General features: G+C 46.0%; 1 protein-coding gene across 31 annotated transcripts in view; it reads left to right on the plus strand.

Moving 5' to 3' along the window:
- Positions 1-1,456: 1,456 nt before the first annotated feature.
- MAGI1 (membrane associated guanylate kinase, WW and PDZ domain containing 1) overlaps positions 1,457-17,892 on the plus strand; it is a 327,423-nt gene continuing 310,987 nt past the window's right edge. For 8 of the 31 annotated variants that reach the window (XM_064667254.1, XM_064667256.1, XM_064667266.1 and 5 more), the window contains exon 1: positions 1,460-1,815. In XM_064667254.1, the coding sequence (XP_064523324.1) occupies positions 1,527-1,815 (289 nt within the window). In that variant the 5' untranslated portion in view covers positions 1,460-1,526. Of the gene's footprint in view, positions 1,816-17,892 lie in introns of all 31 variants that reach the window. The other 23 variants (XM_064667262.1, XM_064667264.1, XM_064667282.1 and 20 more) reach the window with 5 other exon arrangements.

The raw sequence follows: 17,892 nt of genomic DNA on the forward strand, positions 1-17,892 counted from the left end.
CCCTGCTTCATCCAGGACAGGTGTAAGGGTGGGGAAAGTACCCCTGTCACCTCTCTCAGGTCTGTGAGCTAAGCCTGGCTGATAGTTGGGTCAGCATTGTGTTAGTCAGAGCTCCCTCCCCAGCTACTGCACACGGGCTCCCCGAGCCTGCCGGCTCTCCTGCATCGCGGATCATCGCGGTACACGCTTGGCTGGAAGGAAGTGAGACGAGAGAGCGACGCGGACAGCAGCGAGACTGCGGGCTGCAGCGGCTGAGCGCGAGTTATGGCAGCGCAGGGAGCCAGACCAGGCTCTTTGTTTCCCTGTGTCACTTCTCAGTCCCCATTAGCAGCAAAATAGGGCACGCACACATCTGACAACTGAATTCCTTGCTGGAAGGGGTTCGGTCATGCATAAGACTGCTCAAAATGAGGCCTGGCTTTCAGGTTTGGAAGCATGGAGCATGACCTGGAAGGGACAGCTGGTACGTGCACGCTTACTTATTTTCCCCTTTTAGAGTTTTGCACCAGTTCTGCATAACTTTGAAGAGTTGCAGCCAAGGTCAAACAAATGGATGCCTGTCCCTTTCCCAGCAGACAGACCTCGCTGTCCATCTGTCCAGCTTCTTAACAATCACTCGGGGAAGGGAAAATTTGAGAACGTTATTGATGTCTCAAATTCAAGCACTCAATCACAAAGCGGAGAACTCGGAGCAGGAGCGCGACTTTCACTCAAGCCTTGTGCAAGCACTTTGATACCATTTTAATGACGGGCTTGTGCAAGTTTTTCCTCGGGACTTGGACTTTGTGTCCTCTCACGTAACAACCACCTGGAAAGCGCAGGTGAGAAGAGATTGCAGAGGTTCGCGGCTGGGAAAAAATCCTAGAAATCCTACCGGGAAAGTAAAGGACTGTCAGAAGTCAGTTCTCCTTTAGAACACGAGCATCTCCGGGGGAGTAATACCCGGAGCGGAGTAGCCGCGCCCCCGGCGCCTCTCGCAGAGGGGGTTCTCCCTGCCGGGGGGGTTCACTCTCGCCACCGCCCCGGGGGGACGCCGGCACGGACTTTTCCCGTCGGGAAAGTTGTCGGTGGTCGCGGGGAGGAGGCGGTCCGGCCGTGCCGTGGGCGGGGAGCGGGCGGGGGCCGGGCCGTGCCGGGGCGGGCCGTGCCAGGGCGCCTGCGCTGGCGGCGCGGAGCGCGGCGGAGCGGGACGGACCGAACTGGAACAAAACAAGCGGCGCTTTCTTTGTATCGCCCCCCAACCCCCCCAAAAGGGCTCCGCGCCCCGCGGAGAGAGGAGGAGGCGGCGACACCCGCGCGGCTGCCGGATTTGCATTTTCTTTTTTTTTTTCCCGGCGCTTTTTAATTTTTATTTTTATTTTTTTTTTTAAATTTTTATTTATTTATTTTTAATAAGAGGGGAGCGGGGCGGGCGGGAGGCGATGGCCTGAGCGGGGCGGCGGGTCCGCGCCCCCCCTCCCTCCCGCCCCCCCGTCCCCGCGCACCTGCCGAGCGCGCCCCGCGGGCGCGGAGGGTCGCGCAGCGCCATGTCGCGGGTCGTGCAGAAGAAGAACCACTGGTCCAGCCGGGTGCGGCAGTGCGCGCTGACCCGCGGGCCCGGCGGACAGCTGGGCTTCGCGCTGCTCGGCGGCGCGGAGCACGGCGAGTTCCCCTACGCGGGCGCGGCGACGGCGGGGGACGGCGAGGCGGCGCTGAGCGAGGGGGAGCTGCTGCTGGAGGTGCAGGGGGTCCGCGTCTCGGGGCTGCCGCGCTACGACGTGCTGGAGGTGATCCGGAGCTGCAAGGACCCCATCGTGGTGAAAGCCGTCCGACAAGGTGCGAGGGGGCCGCGGGGAGACGGGGCGGGACGGGGGGATCCGCTCGGCGCTGCCCGTGGGTGTGCCGGGCCGCTGCTGCGGTGCTGGGTGGCCAGGGGCGAGAGCGGTCCAGCATCAGCCCTCCGGGGCAGCGCAGGGCCCCGGCAGAGTCGCGCAGCGCGGGTGTAAGTGCACCCACCCGTGTGCGCACCTTTTGCGAGGGCACTGATGCTCAGGCATCATCGTCCCGATGATGACGATGATGAAGCTCATCGTCCTGAGCCCGTCTGCAGCCGCCCCGCAGTTCCCTGCCCTGCGTTAAGCGCAGTGAGCAATTGCGTGAGACTTTCCCAAAGGAGCCGTCGGCGCTCCCTGTGGGGCACCCACGCGTGTCGGGGGAAGCCCGGTGTCCAGCTGACCTCTGGAGAGGCTGAGGATACTCCATATCTGGGGGAATGTGACAGAAATCCTCTCCTCCAGCAGCTGAGCATCCTTTGGAACTGCTCGGTGATGACTGGAGTCTTGTTCAGAAAGTGCAGCGTGTGTTTGCCTGCTGCCGGCGTGGGAAGGAAAAGCTTGGACCCTCCTGCATCTTCCCTCCCTGGCTGAAAGGCAGCTCAGGTTTCCCTTTCCCTCCGCCCCCGATTTGCCCTGGTGGGCTGGTGAGGGCACAACCGTGCTGCCCAGCAGTGCACAGGTGAAGGCATGCACAGGTAGCTCTCCGATTTGGCTGGGGAAGAGGATGAGTCCTCCCATGCTGGATTAAAAAAAAGCCACTTCACATCCGTGTACACTCAACAGTCGCTCAACAGGTTAGCTGACAGGCTTGGCTAATGGGCTTGTGATTTCCAGGGCAGGATTTGAGTTTAGTGCCAGGAAACTTGGTGCTGCTGAAGCCACCGAGGCTGGTTGGATGGGCAGGATGAGCAGGACTGCAGTCGGACACCGGGAGCTGTGTGAGGCAAAGGAGCATCCCGAGGTCAGCTCCAAGTGGAGGAAGGAAGGGAAGTTTTCTTTGTGTCGCCCAAGAGATTCCTTAGGGGAAAGTTTGTCATCCACACGTTTGCATCCCAAAGTTGGAGTTTTTGCTGCAGCTTTTCGTGTGAGATGGTTTTTTTTTTTTTTTCTGTGCTTTGTTCAACCTAGCTGGTCACTGCAGACAAAATTTATGGCCAGCTGGCAAGACTGTCACCTGAAGTCTTGTCCCTGGGCTCACTGATGAGCTGAAGGACTGCAGGCACTTGTTTCACAGCCATCCTTCAAACCTCCTGTGCCAGAGCAGATCGCAGTGCTGGGGTGTCTGAGAGGAGCTGAGCTGTGGCTCTGCAGGCCCCCTCTGCCACCTGCCCCAGAGCTGATCTACCAAAGCACAGCTATTATTTATTCCTTTCCAAGACTCAGTAGAAATATTCCAGCAAACAGTGTCAAACTCCCAACAAAAACAGTTTTCTTTAAGCAAATGTGTATTTTCCCTGCTGCGTTCCCTCTGCTTCACTGAGAAGTGGGAAGGCAAACTGAGCCTGCTGTTTTCCCTGCCCAGGCAGGAGGGGGAGAAAAGCATGAAGAAAAGTATGAGGAAATTAGGCAGAGTTGTTTTTTTTTTTTTTACATGCTGATTGTTTTAGCAGAAGTGTTAAAATAAAGCTTGTGGTGTTGCAATGTGATCGGTGTTGGTGGATGAAGGAAGGTGCATAAAAAAAGCCCTTCCCAACCAAGCAATTTGTGATCAAACTTTTTGCTATTTTGGAAACACGAGTTAATGTAAATAAAAACATGTCCTGGGAATATACTGCAAATGGCAGAATGTGGTGGTAAATGTGTCTCAGCTCCAGGATATGATCAAAAGAAGGGACAGAGAGCTGAGTTTTAGCATATTGGTTGTGTTTACCTGAAAAACCCTGCTGGAAGTCAGGGCAGGCACTTGAACCTTGTATCATTCTCATCTAGAGCCAAGAACCAAGCACCTGGTAGGATTGTAGTTTCCTTTTTTTTTTTTTTTCTTTCCACATATATTTTTTAGTGCTTTATCAGCCAAGAATGTAGAATAGAAATAAATATTTGGGTTTTTTTAAATCATTAAATATTTTTGTGGTCTGGAAAGCAGTTCCTGTCAAGGATAGCCTGGCATCTGAGTGCTGCTCTGTGCAGAGCAAGAGTTTTCCTCGTGGATCAGGATCATAAAAGTAAAAAAAGAGAGTATTTTAATTAAAATGCATTAGTTCTGTGTTGATTAAAAACCTCATTATGGGGATAGCAACTGTCATTCAATAGGAAGTGTGTGGCACTAGAGCAGACAGCAAAGGAGTGTGCAGATAAGATTGTTTTCAACTCTGATTCTCCTCCTCCTCACAGTTCTTAGTGCCTAATTGACTGATGCTGAAGCGCTAGGGCAATGTTAGCCTGAAAATGTATATGTTTTATTGCTTTGTCTGTTTTGTATGACATTTACAAGGCTGGAAAAACAGGAAATTTACTATAAGTAAGTCAGTCATCTGTAAGCGTGAACAGAGAAAACAACTGTTCTGACCTTGCACTGAGAGAGAAGAGACTGGGATGTGAAATGTAGGTAGAATAGGCTGGGCCTGGGCTTTGTCATTAAACCAGGGTTTATAGACTTACAGGTTCACGTGCAATGGCTTTTCTTGCCTTTGTTAGTGGTATGTTTGAGTAGGTTCCCACAAAAAGGGGGAACCTATATGAATTCTCTTAATGGGAGTACTGGTATTGAATACTGCTCATATGGGATTTCTTGGTCCTTCACTTACCCTGTTAGAAAGAGTGAAGAAAGCCAAATGACTTTAATGAAGCTTTCCCTTTCTTTTCCCAGTATACAACTTTTTTTTGGTATTGTGATTGAGAAAAAAACTGTACCATTATAGTTGCCTGTTTTTGGGCAGAGAGAGGAAGAATCTGCTCCCATGTATCTTAGTAACTTTCAGAACTATCAAATGTGCGAAAAAACCTCAGTTAACATGTAGTGCTTTTATGACTGACTGTTTCCATCTTACATCTGTGCCTAAATTCTGATGAAATTGTCAATTAAGTCCTGTGCAGTTAATAAATGCATACTTATTATTACTTGGTCTGAGAGTATGGAATTAATAGATTGAATTATAGGAGCAGTTGTCACATATTCTTGTGTAAAGCTGGCATTGCCTTAACACAGCGATTTCTTGGCTATGTTGTGAAAATTGTATCTTCCTTGAATACACTTCACATTTTTCAATATAGCTCACTTGGATAAACTGAAGCTTAAAACTGATAAATCAGTTATAAAATCAGGCACACTGTTTCTTCTCATGGATCTTTGTTAACAGAGTCCAGCACAACAGAGCAGAAGTTTATTGTGCTGTTCTCCACAATGGAGGAATTAAGGCTGTATATATAAAAAGTAGACTCTGATTTGTTTGAGACAAGATATTTGGGTTTTCATTCTCCCTCATTGAGAGATGGGCATGTTCAGAGAGATTTCCAGTTGCAGCCTTTTATTCGTTTTGCTCTTTACTTCGATGAGCTGTGCTAAATCATACCAAGCCAGGTGCTTGGTATGGGAAACTGTCAAAGTTAATATGTTTGTACACTTATTTTTAAATTTATTTTTTTTTTTTTTTTAGTTCTCATTTCAGTGCATTGCTTCCCTAAAAAGTCTCAAGATCCCCATGTCTAAATGACCAATTGCTTTGAAACCAGGAGGTGCTGAGAGCAGTTTATGCAATTAATAATTTTTGTAGGACTTTGCAGCTGGGGTGATCCCACGGTAAGGAGGAGTTGAGGGAGTTTGTGGGGTTTTTTTTTTAGCCCTGTACAGGGCAAACAGGAGCAGGCGTGATCCCAAACAGAAACAGTCACTGTTTACCCAGCGCTATCAGCTGCATTTGTTTCTTTTCAAACATTAACTTGACCCTAAGATAAATTCTGAAATACAGTGCAGTGACTCAATGCTTCAATGTCAGGCTGGCATCTGCTATACATGAGATGTTAAACTCAGTTATGTATACTAATGTGAACAAAACCAGCTACTTTCAAAAAGTTTGTGTGAGCTGGTATTTGGATCTTTTCCTTTTATTTTCCTGAGAGAGCTTGTGAGATAATTCCTGTTTGGTTTTGGAGGTTTTCTTTTTGTAAAACATTATTTAAAAAAAAAAAAAAAAAAAAAGAAGGAAAAGTTGATGCATCTGTAAATTCCTGTGTGTTCAGTGGTTTAGCAAACACAGAGAAGCAGAGTGTCACTTTGTAAGTGGTGATGCTGAACATCCCACGCTAAGTGCTGGTGCCTGGCATTGCTGAGCCCTGCAGTGGGGGCTGGTGCCTGTGTGCTGCCCTGGGATGGAGCCGAGCTCGGGTTTGATGTGCAGGCAGCTGCCTCTGGGCCAGTGAAGGGAGAGGGTGTTTAGAGAGCGAGCTCTTGCTGTTCCCAGTGTACCTCTGCAGTGTCACGCATGAGCTCCAAAAAGTGTTTGCCTTCAGTCTTTGCCTGGTGAGTGCCATCACTTGCACGGTGAATTCTGTAAGTCGTTTTTCCATCTGACCCGAATTTTTTCAGGTCTCAAGTGGATTTGAAGGGGAGAGAAAGATTTGCCAGCTGAAAACTTGGGTAATGTTCATGCATTTGAGATTTATAAGGCCTTTTTTCCACTCTTAGCCTGCTGGGTGACCATTGGACTAGTCACTACTGAAATGTAAAATAAAAGAAGACAGAGTCTCTTTTTCTCTCACTTTGAACATGCTTTGCTACAAATCAGTAATCTTCTTTCTTTAAAGTAGTACTGCATTTAGTAGTCATGAAATGTGTATATCTTGTATTAAAATACTGCCATGAGGAAGACCTTATCTTTACTGTGCCTGAATTTACAGTGTAGTACCTGTCAGGATTTAGAAGCTGACCCTGCTTGTGGCAAACCAGTCATCCATCCTCTCTGGTGCCACAAGGTAGCATCCCAGAGATGGATGTTAGAGCCCAAGAGCCACATCTTGGCTGTTATAAAAATTTCCAGGAATTAATAAGATCCTTTTAATAGCATGAAATGGGATTATGCTTTCCACAATAAAGTTAATCTTTCCACCCATTGAGATGGGACTCCTCGTTCCCTCTTTATGGCCAGTCAGATCACAGAGCAATTAAATCACAATTATAGTCTAATTATGAACAGTCATTCAACATCATTGCAAAATAAGATGTTAACACCATCCTGCGTGTTGTTCTGTGTTTTTAAGACCGAGTTACAACTCCTGCATGAGTGAATTATTGACCTGCTATCGTGAGATTTAAAATTCATCTTCCATGTTAGAAATTTAAGAACTTTTTATAACAGGTTTGAAAGCCAAACCAGCTCACTGCTGTTCCTGGGTTTGGGATTGTCATTTTCCTCTGGTTCAGGTCAGGCTGTGATCGTTCATGTATCTCTTCTGGCTGTTTCTGTATCTCTTTATCTGATGCCTGAGAATTACACTTACTCCTTTGGCAGCCTATGCATGCACAGGGAAACATTTGCCCCAGGGCAGCTACATTAAGGTGTAAAGATATTCAGAGTAGCACTTTTGTGGCTGTGCAGAATTGATGATTTGGGCTCTCACTCATTAGATTTCAGCATGGCTCACTTTGAAGGTAATGTGGAAGCTGAGAAGATGCTGCTACCTCAAGGGCTTTTTCTGTTGCATTAGCAAGGTCTGGGCTGTGGGCAAGGGTAGGATCCTTGGGACCACTCTTGAGGTTTTTTAAAATAATTGACCAAGTTTTTTATTTACATTCCTTTACTTAACTCCAGACACAAGCTATGCTTGCTAGTTATTTCAGGTGTTTGGTTTTTTTTTTTTTTTTTACACTTCCTCTGGCTTTGAGTGGAACTCGTAAATCAAGGCATTTGGTTTTGATCTTTCTGTGCTTCAAGTGACTTAAATTTCTTGGTGAAAAGCACAGAGTAGTGGTTCTGTATGAGCAAGTGCCATGACTTTAAAAAGGACTATGAAAAATTTGAGACAAAATGTTAGCTGAAGGCAGGGATCCTTCCTGTGGGCGCTCAGTGGTACTCGGGAGAGCTGGTACTCAGACCTCTTCATCCTGTCTGAGCTCCTTCCAGCTCCGTGTCCCAATTCCTGGAGCATCAAAATACAGATCCTCCTGGTCCATATTTCTCCAGAGTTTTTCTGTAGCTCAGCCGTGGACAAGATTTATTTTTGCCTTTTAGAAACTGAGTATGAAGTGACCTTTTTGCACCAAGGGCACAGGGATGGGTCATCCTCCCTGTGATCTGTGAAGATCTTATCCGCTCCCGTTGCCCTGTCACCCGAGGCATCGCTGGCAGGACGGGGAAAAGCATCTCCTCGGCGCTGAGTGACAGCGCTGCTGAGCGTGCAGGACCAGCTCCTGCACAAACATCGTTTCCACCACTATCATCATTTTCTCTGTCTCTGTTGACACTCGATACTTTGTTTTCTCGGTTTGTATTTCAGTCTCGTGCAGCTTGCCTTGGCGTAGCTGTCGTGGCAGTTTGACAGGTAAAGGCTTGGAGCCGGCGGCCCAGAGAGATCCACGGAATCAGTGTGTTTGGTGGTTTAAGTTTGGGGTTTCCTGCAAGGATCTGGTGTTGGGAAACAAGCCTGTGCCTGGGATATCATCCAGAATTTGTTATCTACTGATCTGAGGGAGGGCTGTGGAAGAGGCTGCCTGTTTCCAGAGCAGTTTGGCAGCTTTTACATTGGGCTGGTATGTTGGCAGATGGGGACATTTTTTTTTATTACTTTTTTTCCTTTAATTTAATTTTCTGCTTTTCCTTCTGAACCAAATAGGTGGGCCAGCATCTCTCTTGGCCCTGCAGGAGCAGCAAGGCTCAGAGTAACTGGGATATTTTAGTTGAGATCCACCCTTCAGTTTCCGAAGGTCAGACACTCCATCCATCCTCCCTCTTGTGACATATTAAATGGTTTCCAGAGCTATTCTGCTGCTGCACGCTGGAACGATGGCACCATGCTCTCTGCTAATCCCCAGTCCTGATTCTGGCATCATTTGTGCTGAACTGTTTTGTGTTAGTAATATTATTTAAACCTGCATAAATTCTTCTTCTTTTTTTTTTTTTTCAGCTGCCCCGAGTAGACCTTGGAGAAACAAAATAATTTTTTCTTCAGGTCCTGATGTTTTGGGTTACATTCTTGGCTTTTGGCTAAGAGCAGTTCCAGTTTTTATGGTTGACAGGGCTTGTATCATAACTTAAAAGAAAAATAAGGTTTTTCTAAAATATTTTTTGAATTTCATTGACTGTCCCCTATCAGACTAAACAATAGCGCTTATTACACAGTGTGAAAATAATGCAAAGTGCTCTGTCTTCGTAATGGAACAGGAAATAAAAACAAACAAAGCCTTTGGGATGACTTGCAAAGTGGAACAGATGCCCTCACAATTGCAAGGCATTTGAATAAGGAATCAGTTTTGCATGGTTTGCTAATCCTTCAGTAAAGAGTTCATTGTCTTGGATTATACATCTGTAATTTTGGAACCCTGAAGTCAGTGCCTCAGTACAATTAGGTTGGGAAGAGGCTGATTTTTCTTCATATCCTTAATGTCAGTGGCTTGTTCTTTAAGGGGAAAACCTCAGCTCTGGGTTTTTCATTTAGTTATTAACAAAAAGCCTTTGAGAAAGAAGCTGCCTAAAATCCAGCCACTCCCTCAACACAAACAAAGCTGTGCAGATACTGTGTACTTTCAAAAAACCCTAACTTTGATGTTCAACCTGTCTTATTCCAGTGATGCAGATCCTGCACTAAGTGGGTGTTAGTCCAAACTGATGACAGACACAGATGTCTCGGATTTTTTTGGATGCATAAGAGAGAGGAGAGTTACCTCCCAAACAGGCTGAACTGGACAGGTGAGGACCTGGGCTGCAGAATAACTGTGAAAAGACTTTTCTTAAAAATAGCAAGGAACATGGCCATCCTCCTGCTTTCCCAAAGATGCAACTAGAACTCACAATTAGCAATTTAAATGGCAGGGATACTGGTGGGTGCTCCTGGGGCTTGGACCTGCAGAGGAGCAATTCTCTGGAGCCTTGTGGGAAGCCAGGGATGATGGCTGGAGGAGAGGTGGAGAGAGATGGGTGGCAGGAGGTACATAAATGATACCAAAAGCATTGAGTTGAGGAAGGGTTTTCCTGGTCACTACTGGGTCTGTTACTAAGGCCATCTCTAAAAGTAGAGGCAACTGAGTCCTTTCTGCAGGACCAGTCAGGAGCATGGCTGTCTTTCCAGCTGATGGCAGACCCCAGTTCCAGAGCAGTTCAGCCCACCCATCTTCTTGTTCTGGGCTTACTAGAGAGCTGGAGAGGGACTTTTTACAAGGGCATGTACTGATAAAACAAGGGGGAATGGCTTTAATCTGAAAGAGGGCAGGGTTAGATTAGATATAAGGAAGAAATTCTTCACTGTGAGGGTGATGAAGCACTGGCACAGGTAGCCCAGGGAAACTGTAGCTGCCCCATCCCTGGAAGTGTCCAAGGCCAGGCTGGACAGAGCCCTGAGCCACCTGGGCTAGTGGAAGGTGACTCTGCCCACACTGGGGGGAGTGTTGGAACTGGATGATCCTTATGGTTCCTTAGAACCTGAAGGATTCTGTGACCCTGTGATGCAGCTTTGCTGTTAAATATCCTGTTAGGATGTGGTGCCTAAACTAACTCCTGCTCCTCCAGGACAGCCACACAGCTCCCCTGCACAGTGCAGGGAAGATGGGGGACATGTAGCACAGCCCCAGGGGAGCTCATCCCCAGGCAGCCAGGGTGGGGAGGAAAAGTCTGCAGTGTGGCTGAATTTGGGGACACTCTTGTCTCCAAGCTGAGTCCCCCCTTTGCAATGCTGGTGCCTGGGGAAGGCACTGAGGGACAGGACGCCTGATGGGGCTTTGGCAGCCACCGGTCCAGGACAAGCTTTGTTCTCTCCCTGTCCTGAGGGTGAAATAAAAATTAGTCTGATGCAAAACAAAGAATCATGTCTTTCTCTTTTCCCTGGTATGCATTTTTCCTTAAACAATGAAGTGACTAATATAGAGTATCTTTTTAATGTGCTCTGGTTGTGGTTGAGAGGAGCAGCAGCAGCCTGGCTGCATGAGCATGTCTGGAGGCTCTGCTGCCTGCACAGCAGGGACTCTGAGGATCTCGGAGTCAGTTGTTTCTGAATAAAATCAGTAAGTTGTTTGCTTATTGGGAGGGGATGGCTTGCTTTGTTGTTGTTAGATTGTCTTCTGCTGGTACCACAGCAAATGTTGTGTGTTAGTTTTATGTGCAAATACCAAACTTGCTTAGCAATGCTATACAGTGTTTTGTTAACTTTTGTGTAGTCTGTGTGCACTGTGGAGTCCTCCCTGTCACCTACTGTCTGTCTGCTGTTATTAATCAGCCCGTTTCCAAACGGAGATCTGAGCTGACAAATGCTTTTATACATGTGCCATAGCTGTATTATCCCATGTTCTTGCTTTCCTTTTTTTTTTTTTTTTTTTTTGGTGACAAGGTACAGGCGTGCTGAGATTGTTCACCTGGTCTCACATGGAGGTATTTTTATCTTAACTAAACCACAGTCCATATAAATCCCTGGTTGCAGGAAGCTTTGTTTGTTACAGGTGGAGCAAGGTAGTTGCACCCCCAGTAGTGTCTGTGTCTGGCTTTCCGTGAGAGGCAGGGAACTGCTCCAGGCAAAATCCAGATGGGCATTGGGGATATCAGGGCTGTGCTGGTCTAAGGGTTGGCTGCTCAGTGAGGTTACATATAGGGAAAAGTTTTATATCTACGCACATCTGCACCCAGTTTAAGAGGAGGAACTTGTGAAAATATTGTGTCACCTATCAAAATAGTTTGAATTCTTGGGTGAGACTCTTAGAATATGTGAGTGGTGTGTATAAACAAATATATATATATATATTTAACTTTTTCACTTTAACATCCATATTGTCAAATGCTGCTTGAGTGAAAAGTTCCAGAATCTCTTCTTCTTGTCTCTTTATTTTTCCCTATTTAATGAAAACTAATCCCATGATCTTGGCAGCTCAGGTTGTTAAAAAGCCAGAGCCATAGATTTCACCATAAGTGGTAACATTTTTTGTTGGAACAGCTATTTGAAAGCTGAAGAGTATGAAACTCACCGTTATGGCTGAGTACAGTTCCCATGCCCATTACCTCACCACGAGATGCACAGGCAGCCTCTGATCCTGTAAGAACATTTAAATTCACTATTGTGGTGTTTCTGTGGTGAAACTGTTTCGGTGATACTTGTCCTGTAAATCATCTGCAGGAACATGTTAGTTTTGAGATACAGCTCGCCCATGAGACCTCACTTGCTTTTGGGTTATGCGATGCAGCTGCTGAAGAAGATCCAGGTTCCCTTTTCCTGGCAAATGCTGGGGGCAGCTGCTCTCTAGACCTTTGTCTGGCCCCTCTGAGTCATTTCACAAGTGCAGGAGGGAAAACTAGAGTACACCTTAAACTTTATCTGGGAAAGGTGCCCAGTTTCACCATGCACAGAGATCTCTGGCATTTCAAAGGCAATAAAGTGTCATTTAGCTCCCTCATTCCAGAGGCAGGTGGCAGTTACACTTTAACACAAGGTCATTCCTTAATGAGGATGGGAAAAGTGGTGAATACTTGGATGCATGATGGCAATATTTGAAGTGTGATAAAGTGTGGGGCCCTCTTGTGCCAGGCAGTGCATGGATGCAAGGGAGTTGTCCCTGCCTGGATGCTTACAGGGGAAGGGTGACAGCTAAAAGGACCCCAAGTGATGTGAGGAGGGGGAAAGCCAAGCACAAAAGCTGTGTGGCTCGGTTGAGATGCTTGTTACAAGGCTGTGGACCTACAAATCTTGGCTCCCTGTTGCTGTTCTGTGGGGCCCTACTGCTTCCCAGATCCGCATTAAAACAGAGAAAAAGGATAAATTACTTCAACTGGAGCAGCTCCTTTCTGCAGTGCTGGGCTGTCCTGCTCAGGTGGAGCTTTGCCATGACAGTACTTCCATAAAATACCCTATAGGTTTTTTTACTTTGTGCTTGTAAAACATGTCAAAGGCTGAAATTTTTATCTGCAAAAGAGATGACTCAGGGACTACCCAAGGTGGCTTTTCCATTTATTTTTGTTTTCTGTTGCCAATTTTCCAGTTCTAATAGCTGATGCTAGAAATACACACGTATCAGTTTTTCCAAGACCTAAATACGAAGGGTTTTTTTTACACAGTTCTGAGCTAGGATAGGAAATCTTTGTCCCATTGCAGACTGGTAAATTTGGATCTGCTGAAGTTGTTACACATGAGAAAAGCCCCAGTAAAAATAAGAGTGCTTAAATTTAAGCATGTACTAACGTAATACATTGCAGAGGGCTTTTTGTATCTGTCTGTAAAAGATGCTATAATCAGCACTGAGGCTTGCCTAAACCAGTGTGGAAATTGCTGTTTGCCTAAAAAGCCGGGCAAGTTATCACAATCCCAACATTAAAAGGCTGCAGCGGATTAACCAAAACCTATTTCGAATTGATTTAGTGCAGCTGATGCGTAACTCAGCCTGGTCATCTGCGTCCTGCCAGGGCCTGCTGTGCTCTCTGCTGGTTTGACTCCTGAGACCAAGTGGCTGAGTTGTCATTGCATCTTGCAGTGTTGGTGCTGCCTGCTCTCCCTCTGAGGATGCTGGGGAAAGCAAGGAAACCTTGGCTCCCAAACTGGATGGCCACAGTTAGCTTTTATTTCCAGTATATTCTTCTCTGGTTCAGTACAGCATCTGCTGTAGCAGATCCTGGATGGGATCTTGCCCCTGGCAGGGAGTACAAGCATTTTTCCACGGTGCAATTGAGTTGGCAGGAAAGGTTCCATCAGCTGTTTGACTCAGGATGTGCTGGATTTCTGACAAAGAGTGTTTCTGCTGCCTGCAGCACCTCCTGCCCTCCAGGCCTGGGGCGTGTACTCAATGGGAAAGTTCAAAACTTTTCTTTAAAAAGTTAGGGACTTTTTGAGCAATCTCACAGACTTTAATTAAAGCTGGTGTTCCTCTTTTCCTGTATTGGTTGCAGGTGGAGGTAGATTTTACAAATGATAGGTCACCCAGATGACTTTTGCTGCTGTTCTACTCTGGTTGCTCCATTTTTGTAAACCTCAAGCATCTCCCCAGCAACCTGTGGGCTTTGTCAGGCAGATCCTGCTCCTTCCTAAGCTCGGGCTGAGCAAAGCCTTCCCAGTTGGTGATTAGATAAGCATCACCAACTGATAAACAAAACTTCATCAAGGCCTCTAAAGGACAGACCTTTCATGTATTGGGACACAGCAGCAGCACTGCTGAATGCTGATAGCTGTCTGAACCAGTGGCAGGAACAGTGGGGAATATTTAATGCCTATTTATTTTTCCTCAAAGTCCCTGATGTAGAAGAGACCTCAGCATTATTATGCATTGCAGTGGATCGTGTTCAGAGGCCTTTTTGCCATAAAAACATTGTTTCTATCTCAAGTTTAGCAAAAAGATGCTCTCAGACTCAGCTCTCTATGAGGTGATATTGCACATCGATGCCTTGTAATATCCAGATGAGCTTTAAGCTGTAATATTCACAGAAAATATGTTTGAAGCTTTCCCCTCTTGGAGGTAAAAAAGCAATCTTCACAATTCTTAGTGATGGTTCACCAAGATGCCTGAAACTGAATTAAAAAAAATACAGAATGGTATTTGCATTGTTTTCCCCTTCTCTTAACCCTGCATTTCCTCTTCACTGGTCAAATCAAACAGCAGTGACATTTCAAAGTCTTCCTGAATGGCAAAATTAGAAATATTCCTTTTCTAAGGAGTCTGGAAGAGGTATTTTAAACATTGCATGCAGCCGCTCCGGTAGGAAGTTGTTTAACTTGTCGAAATCTCTCTTTTACTGCAGAACCTCTATTGAAAATGACAAATTGCTTAAAGCAGTTTCCATGTTAGTCTTTAAAAAATTCAGTTTCTTTCCACCCAGAACACGTGGAAGGCATTTGTGCACTTGCCTGACTGTTTCTCTGTCCTAAGGCTCACACTCGGTGTCTTTGGACTTCATGTAATTTTCTCATGCAGCTGCTGGGATTTATGTTTTCCTCAACTTTCTATTGAATTGGATTTCCCCCCGCCTTAGCTTAGCTTAGCCAAGGAAAGTCAAATATCTATCTGGTTCAGACTCTGGGGATCATGGAGAGAGCAGAGGAGGGACACTCCAATGTGTTTGCTTTTTAGAAGTGATGTTCAGAGCATTACAAAATCCATAATTTAAGCTGTAAAGTCTGTATCCGCAGCCAAGTTGTTGTAATGTCCTTTAAAAGCGTTGAGCGGTGTTAATGCTTCACAAAATGCCAAAACATCTTTTGCTTAAACGTTTTCAACTACTTCTCTGTAGCTGTCACTGTAGCAAAGAACATGCATGGCAGGTACCAGATACAGAGCATGCAGCTGGCTGTAACTGCTGTAAAACTAAAAATTGCTCAGTTGAAAAGGCTTTTTGCCTCTTTTTCTTTCCTTTTTTTTTTTTTTTTTTATTTTTATTTTTATTAAAGAAAGATTTCAAGTTGTCACTGTGCTCAGGTGGCCTTGCACAGAGCAGCACCCTGTGTGGTGTGTATCCCATGAGGATGTATTGCCAAGCCTTGCAGCTGGGCTTGTGAAAGGAGAGGGTGCAGAAGAGAAGTGCATCTCCTTAGCAATGCTCAGTAAATGTCAGGCTCTGAAAATAAGGTGGGAATTATATCTCTGAAACCTTGGCAGGCCGAGGTGAGGCTTCCTGTGCTCTTCCTTTTGCCTACAGTGGGTTGCACCAGTGTATGAGTTTGCAGAGCTGCTTTTTGGTGGCCCTGCTGCAGGTCCTGTGGCTGGAGATGGGTCTGTCCCCAGGGCCCTGAGCAGGTCGAGTGCATGTCCACCAGTGTCCTCCAGCCCCAGCTGCAAGGCAGGCTGTGGGCTGCACCCAGGTCTGTGAAATCCAGGGCACAAACTGTTCCTTGTCTGACTGGAAGGTGCTTTGTCCCGAATGGCATCAGATGAAAGGGAATCGGCATTGCCCCATTACTCTGCTTGAGACAACCCTGTTGCTCAAGAGGGATGATTACCGAGTTAGACAGCAGTCAGGAGGGGATTTGAGGACAATCCAGATGCTTTTTCTATAACTTGAAGGCATGTCGTATCCTGGCATTTCTATTTTTACCCTCTTTTCTCTTAATACTTTTTGTGTTTTATCTGCTATGATCCCTTCGTTTGTGGCAGGTTTGGACCGATGTGATATTTTGACTTTCTTTTGTAGCCATTTATTTGTTGACATTTAACGTTTTGCTACAGTGTTGCCTTTTTCCTCTGAAGTGGTATTTAAATAAAGTAACAGTTACAAATTTTCTGGGTTCTGTTTTTGTTTTCCTTTTCGTGAGTGGTTTGGGAAATTTACCTTGTGCTGGATGCTGTTTTCTTTTGTGGAGGATGTGTCAGAGCAGATTCAGGTGAGCCATCCTCTCAGTTGCTTTCCTGATGCAAATACTGGTTGATATAATCTGTTTTAGAAAATAGCATTAGAAACAGGCATCTGCTGGGAAGAATAACTCGTTCCTGAGAGAGTGTCCTGATCTCTTGTAGGCAGAGGGCAGTTTATGCCTGGAAGCTGGAGGCTTTATGCACCTTGTTTGTAGTGTTTGTTGTCTTTTGTGGAATATCGGATGCCGCCTTCGGCTCTTGTTATGTGAAGAAATGTCTGATCCAGTTCTGAATCGTGCAGAGCTCCCTGATATCAGGCATAAAATATTTTTTTAATGGATATTAAAACCTGTCTTGCCGGCTGTTTTGTCTCTGGCCAATAAAATCAGTGCACCCCAAAATACCCTGCAGATACAGATACGTATTTCAGAACCAGCTTCTTAATTATGTAACAAAGTGAGAGCTTTAGTCCCTTTCCTCTTGCAAGGGGTCTGGATCACTTTCTGCTTGTCCAGCAGCCAGCGTTGTCACAGGCAGTGCTGGGTTGCTGTTGTGTTCCCACAGTTACATACCTGTGGTTGATTATTAACCCGTTTAATAGTGGTGCTGTGTTTACTCTGACCTTTTTTTCTTTCCTGCTCTCCAATCACAATCCAAATTAAAGGCAGCCTCTTCCGAGCAAAACACTGGAGTTAATATTCCACTGGAGGTGTGCTAATAATCCCCCTTGTTACTTGTGTGGAGAAAAAATGAGCTCACTGTGTTTGATTTAATATCTCAGATCAAGAGAATGCACCAAAATGTAAGAGCAAATGCCTTTAAAATGCACATTGAACTCATGGATGCAGGTCCCTGATCAGCAGCATTTGTCATAATTGACATACCAGCAAAATGTTGAGGGTTTTTTGGGGGGGGTCTTGATTTTTAGAAAATACTGACCCACATTCTGTGTGAACTTGCACAGGCTGAGAGGGTGGACAGACACAGGCTCTGCCTCAGCCTCAATGTTTGGAAGGGGCTCCATCCTGCTTTGTTCCCCATCCCTGCTGGTGGCTTTTGCAGGATGAGTGATGCCAGGGTGCTTAGTTGGGGATGTGGGTCCTGGGGCAGCTGCTGGATGTTGGCAAGGTCAGGTCTAATGGCAGCAAAGGCAGTGTCCTGCTGTGGCCTGTTTTTGGGGCAGGAGGAGGCTGCAGGGCTGTGTGAGCAGGGACTCATCCCTCTGCCAACATGTGTGTGCTTGCAGGGTTCCTAGGTATGGGCACGGCAAATCACACAGCATTAAAGTTAATGAACCCTCATGCAATTTTAACTAGAATGAAAACTGTTGCAAAACTTAAGCACTGAATAACACCAAAGCGCATTTTCCTGGGAAGAGATGGGTGTTTGTGGAGCCACTGGGGCTTAGCTCCTGCGTTGCTCCCCTTTCAAAGATGACATGTTTTGATTTATCTTCCTTCCCCTGAACCTCCTTTCAGTCTTAAAAAAGCAGTGCTTATCATCACTGTTGTTGGGAGCCTGTGCAGCAGTTTGAATTACTGCCTTTCCCTTTCTAGTGCCATGTAAGCGAGCATAAATCTGTATATTACACCAATTTACATTTGGTGGGATTTGTCCTGACACGTCCAAAGCTTCTGACTCTTGATTCGCTGTATGAGCAACTTCTTTAATATGGAG

The sequence above is a fragment of the Pseudopipra pipra genome, chromosome 11 (assembly GCF_036250125.1).
Source record: "Pseudopipra pipra isolate bDixPip1 chromosome 11, bDixPip1.hap1, whole genome shotgun sequence".
Taxonomy (NCBI): Eukaryota; Metazoa; Chordata; class Aves; order Passeriformes; family Pipridae; genus Pseudopipra; species Pseudopipra pipra.